This window comes from Larus michahellis, chromosome 2, assembly GCF_964199755.1.
Source record: "Larus michahellis chromosome 2, bLarMic1.1, whole genome shotgun sequence".
Taxonomy (NCBI): Eukaryota; Metazoa; Chordata; class Aves; order Charadriiformes; family Laridae; genus Larus; species Larus michahellis.
In genome coordinates this window covers 33,073,760-33,079,759 of record NC_133897.1, presented here as the reverse complement: position 1 = coordinate 33,079,759, position 6,000 = coordinate 33,073,760, and the positions used below count along the sequence as shown (strand labels likewise).

Below are 6,000 nucleotides of genomic sequence, written 5' to 3'. Positions count from 1 at the left end.
TTGAAAAAAGGACAGACAGACAGTTAATTTACACCACATCCACAGAAGATTCAAATGCAATGTTTAATAAAGAAATTTCACTCTTTTACTAATTTTTCACAAAAATATTTCAGTATAATTTCTACCACTCCAGTAACTTAATGTTCTCTGGAAACACTATTACGAGTTTCATTCATAGAAACAGATGAAATTTTTTTTTCCCAGTAGTTAAATTTTCAGGTAAATTTTACTTCTGTAATTTGATTCCAATTTGTACATATCTTCTTTCTTCAACAAAAAAAGAAGAAAACTCCACTTTTCTTTTCAAACATTTGATTGGCATATTTACTGCATAATTGCAAACTACTACTGTGGTTTCAGGTGTTATACCCCTGCATAGAAATGATGGATTAGCCTGCTCTTTACTTGCTTTGAGGCAAAAATGCTGCCTCTGTCCCTCTTTATCTAATTAAAAACTGTAAAATTGTTCTCTCAAAATGTGTGAATTTACTTTTTACCTCACTTTAAATGTTTACATATGAGCATGCACATATATGCACAGTAACCAAATTATTAGATTGATTCAATAAAAAATGCAAAATGGAATGGAACTGAAGCAAATTATGTATTCACAAAATGCCACTGTATTTCATTGCATGTTACTATCAAGTGAGTATTAAAAAGATGTAAGAAATAAATCCTTATTTTTCTTAATTTATGCTAAGATACAGCATAAATTGATAATGATGTTAAATATGCTGTTCCTTACGAGTCATTGTCTAAGAAAACAGAAAATAAAAGGAGATACAGAAGTAACAAGCTCAGCCTAACCAAGACCTCAAGAATCTATGCTGAAGGGCTTCTTGAAGAACTAACAGGTGCTATCAACAAGGACAAGAATATTTTGACTCCACAGGGACTGTGGAAAGTATGAAAACTTCTGAAATGTATGACATTTGAGTGCTGCCAAAAGCAGCTTCAACGTGCTGTTTGGATGGATCATCAAATCTCACCATAAACATACAACACATTTGAGGCCACTGAAGTCTGAATGCATCAAAGTTGTTATCAAACATAATTTCATCTGGACAGATCGCGCATTGTCCATGTAGCATAATAAGGAAAATGGGCTTCAGAACACGAACAGAACAAATTTTGGCATGTGACCCTCTTTCCTCAATCTCTCTTGCCTTTTTATCCTTCACAGAAGAAATGAATATGCATGAAATAAATGAAGTGAGGAAACACTGGCTGAGCAAGAGAGAAGGTACTAGGCGCAACAGACTTCTGAAGTGGGGGAAGAAGTGCAAAACCATAATGTCAAGAAGGAAGGGGAAAACAGTTCCAAAGGCTGTGTTTGTATTTGGAATATCCTATTTACCTACCCCCCAGAACCAATGTACTGTGGGAGGAGCCACGGGAACTAAAAAGACCTTATTTTGCTCCTTATAATAATGCAAACAAGAAAGAAAGTCTGGGAAATCAGCTACAGTTGACTAGAGTACTGTCTGTACTCTTTATGAATGGAAGTATGAAGATATGAGTCAGAAATTCAGAATGTCTGTTACACTGAAAAAAAAAAGGAAAAAGTGGGAACAACCTGACATTAATATGTTTGTATAGAACAGCTGCAAGAAAAAGTCAGAATAATGTAGTCTATACAATCCAAGGTCATTGTGGATGCCGGAGGTGCCTACCTTAAGATGAAAATTTCATTTGGGACATCTGACAACAGACAAGTGATGCTGAATGGACGGTAATCTGCACACAGAGGAAGGATCAATTCAAACTTGGAAGTCCTGAAAAGAGACAACAGACAAACCTCTGTCATCAGTCAGGAATTAGATGTAAAGAAATACTTTCAAAGAAGAGAAATTATAAGACACACTGAAAAGGAAAAGAAACAGGTAAATACAGTTCCTGAGCCAACAGATTTTCTAAAATAAATCCCATGATTAACAGTCTTGAAGACAATGAGACTAACACTTGTCAGGACGAAGGCAGTTCAACTTCTAGCTAGTGCTTTCACTGGTCAAAGGGGTCTCCATTTCAGAAGTTCTTCAGCCATCTGTATGATTCATGTTCTTTCCCCTTTTTTACATGCCCATTTCCTTCAGTGCCCATGATAGTACATTTCTTCCGTACAGAAGCTTTTGGAGACATTATCTAGAATCTGTATGTTTTCATTTAACATGTTTTCCTTTTCTTTTGCCGTCAGTCACTCTCATTTTATACTCTATGGCACTAGCTGATGTGATTTCTGCCAAGCTGATGTGATAACCATCAAGACACCTCTGCTTGTGAAGTGCCTATGTTCTCCATTGTACTGTCCAATATTCTAGGACCTCCCTGCTATTGCAGGTATCAAGGATACCTGCGAACTCTGCATTTGCTATCAGGGATCACTTCACTCCTATTGCATGACTCCTACTTACAACGCTTCCACGATCCCATATGATCATCTTACCCCAGTCCACAGCTGGCACTGGCAAAGCAGCCCAGCTGGGACATATCAAACTTCCTTCCATGCTGCTTTTTTGACCAGACCTACTCCTCAGAAAAGTCTCCATATGTTTTCTACTTAGGTTTCTCTTGACACAACTAAGAGAAACCCAAAAAGCTGTAAATGAGCTTCTCAAAGATAAAAAGAATAGATAGAAAAATCCTGCAGACTTTAAAGCTTCTTGTCATTTTAGGACAGCCTGCATGTAAGACACTGATTTTTTCCTAAAACTAATGACAAAGAGGACAGTACTAGGGCTCTGAGGGCACCTACATCCAGGGAGTTTAGTCATCTGAGTTAAGGAGTCCTGGCTTGCCCTCGGACATGCTGCCTCACTGAGACCTTGCAGGGTGATGACTGGACTGTTCCTGACCCCGAAGGCCCAATCCTGACCCTGAGTCATGCTTAGCGTGCTGGCTACTGTTCTTGCCTGCCTCAATATTGTGCTCTGCTCCTGGCTCCCCTTCCCTTTTGGAGTCCTCATTGCTCCCTGGTAAGCAGCAACAAGCTCACAACAGTTCTTTGGATTTGCAAGGCTATCTTTACATTGAGATGTCCAAAACTTTCGTATGAGGACAGAGTGTAGCAATAGTATTTAAATACACTCAAGTTACAGCCTAAGATGTACATTGAAGCTAGACATACCAACCCGAGACCTACTTTGCCGATTACAAATGTGTGACCTGATGTCATCCTTAGCCAGCCTCCTCCTCCTCAGACTGTGCCTCCTCTGCCACCCAGTTCAGATTCTGGAGCACGTCCAAAGAAGGGTAACAAAGCTGGTGAAGGGTCACAAGTCTTACAAGGAACAACTGAAGGAACTGAGGTTGTTTAGTCTGGAGAAAAAGAGGCTGAGGGGAGACCTTATTGCTCTCTACAACTGCTTGAAAGGAGGTTGTAGCGCGGTGGAGGTCAGTCTCTTCTCCCAAGTAACAAGCAATAGGACAAGAGGAAACGGCCTCAAGTTGCACCAGGGGAGGTTTTGACTGGATGTTAGGAAAAATTTCTTCACTGAGAAGGTTATCAAGCATTGGAACAGGCTGCCCAGGGCGGTGGTGGAGTCGCCATCCCTGGAGGTATTTAAAAGATGTGTAGATGAAGCACTTAGGGACATGGTTTCGTGGTGGACTTGGCAGTGCTAGGTTAAAGGTTGGACTCCATTTTAAAGGCCTTTCCAACCTAAACAATTCTATGATTTTGATTCCAATGGGTATCAGCCCTGGAAATTTTCCGATCAACCTATCTCATCTACTGCCTACAGTAACACCATAAAATGAGATTAAACATTCCAGCTCCTCCAGTAAACTGACTGCTGCTATTTCAACCCCATCGTCCTGGGATTAAGGGCAACATACACCAGATTTCATCAGCCGACCCCTGCCAGCCTAAGGAGAAGCAGTCCCCTCACGGCCGGGGCTGGGCCCCGCCTTCCCCTCGGCTCCAAATACAAGGTACTTATTTCCTCAGCGAGACGGGACACCCCGCCCCGATCAGCGGGAACGCGGGACGGCCCACGCAGCGGCAGCGACTCCCCGCCTCTCCAGCGGCGGGGCGGACACACAGGAAATGGCGGGCGGCGGCACAGCCCGCGCGCCTCCCGCCGCGCCACACCGCCCCGCCCCGCCCCGCCCCGCCCCGCGCGGACGGCGCTCCTAACGGCCCCTCAGCCGCGCACGCTGCCCCCGGCCAGCGCGCGCCCACCCACCCGGGCTGTGCCGCAGGTGGGAGCGGCCCGGCCGCGCATGCGCTGCGGGGAAGCACCCCATTTAAAGGGCCAATGGCCGCCGTACCACGCTTGTGCCCGCTGTGTCCCTCCCGGGCTGCCCCGAGTGGGTGGGCGCCCCCTTCCCGCCCCCGCGGGGGTCTAGGAGTGCGCTGCGCGGCCGCGCCCGGGCCCGCACGCCTCCGCGGGGCCTCGCGTAGCGTGGGGTGGGCGAGGAGTAAGGGCCCCGTCCCCGCTGGGGGCAGGCGAGCGAGCGGGTGGGCGCTGGATTCTTTGGATTGCGGACGTCATGGGCAAATAAAAACACGCGGGCGGGCGGTTGCGCCGTCCCAGCCGCGTTCCTGCGGAGCAGCCGCGGCGCCCCGCGCAGATGGAGCCCAGCAGCGGCAGCCGCGATGCTGGGCCCGCCGTGCGGCCGGTGGCGGCCGTGCTGCCGGCGGGCGGGAGTGGGGAGCGCCTGGGTGGCGCCACTCCTAAGCAGTTCTGCGCCGTGCAAGGGAGGCCGCTCGTCAGCTACACGGTGCGGGCGATGGAGAGGTAATGAAGCAGGCGCCGCTCGGCTCCCCGTCCGCGCCCTGCAGGCCTTCGCCCCGGCGCTTGAGGCCCGGCCGCCGGCCCTCGCCGGGCCCCCAGTGCCCAGAAAGCCGCTGGCAGCTGCCCAGGCCCTGGGCGCCCCTGGAGGGTTTAGTTTTGCCATTCTGAGGGATCGGCTTCCCTCCTCGCCCGGTCCAAGTGTGTCACAAATGACAGGGTGGCTGGGAAGACGTGGGCATGGTGCAGAGCCAGGGTGCTCTGGGCTGGACTGGGCCGTCTCACCTGGGCAGAGGTACTGGGTGAGAGCTGGGCCTGCTTCTCTTGTCCCCGCCATGGCGGGTGGGGATGTCCTCGCCGCTGCTGATGCTTTGAAGGTCTGTTGCTTACCATTGCTGATGGAGATCTGTTGAAGGCCTGCAGCCTCGAAGCTTGAGGGTTTCTGTAGCTGCGGTGGCTGTTGTGGTGAGCTACAAGCCTACCATAGCCATTGGAGGTGGTCATAATACTACCCAGTGGCCTTGAAAAAAGATCTGTTCTGCCATAAACATGGCCTCAAGTGTGCAGAGGCCTTGAAAAAAGATCCACTCTTCATAGTGGGATGCACTCGGTCTGCATTGTTGCATTATGCTTTGCCCTTATAGTCCATGATGGAACACCCTGGCTCAGCAGGAAGCTTATATGCCTCCTTGGCGTTATTTAAGATACAGTTACTGGGCTAGAAGCTGATAGCTCACATAGCATGAGGCTGCATGTGTAACTTTCCTTTGTTTACGTTGGAGCGAAGAATTTAAGTAATGGGATATCTTAGCAGTCAGGTTTTTCCTTTTCATAAGACTGTTGAGTTCTAGGCATGTGACTGACAGTTAATATATTATTGTCAAATGTTAACATAATGTAAGTCTTGTATCTAGTGTCACTTGAAACACTGGTGGTAGGAGTGGAGTGTCAGATGTATTCTGCATGTTTTGCAGTAACTTGTAGAAAAACAAACTTTTAGATTTTAGAGCGGATAAATGGAGAGGAGTGGAGGGTGGTGAAAAGAAATGGAATTGCCAACTTCTCCCAAAGTTCTTAACTCATGGAAACTTGTACAACATCAAAATTGGGACTTTTTCCATTCCCCCCCAGAGAGGCTTCCCTCAGGTCACTTGTTACTTTATGAAAGAAATACTGCTTGTTTTCTTTATTTAATTTTCAACAGCAGCCAGTCACAAAGCTAACACATCAGTAAGCAAAACCTCCAATACAAAGCTTGTCACAG

At 47.3% G+C, this 6,000-nt stretch overlaps 1 protein-coding gene across 2 annotated transcripts in view; it reads left to right on the top strand.

Annotated features, from left to right (window-relative positions):
- The first annotated feature begins 4,453 nt into the window (after window positions 1–4,453).
- The window catches only part of CRPPA (CDP-L-ribitol pyrophosphorylase A), a 117,968-nt gene continuing 116,421 nt past the window's right edge, over window positions 4,454–6,000 (top strand). Inside the window, exon 1 of one of the 2 annotated variants that reach the window (XM_074574795.1) lies at window positions 4,454–4,742. In XM_074574795.1, the coding sequence (XP_074430896.1) occupies window positions 4,576–4,742 (167 nt within the window). In that variant the 5' untranslated portion in view covers window positions 4,454–4,575. The remainder of the gene's footprint in view (window positions 4,743–6,000) is intronic. The other variant, XM_074574796.1, reaches the window with a different exon arrangement.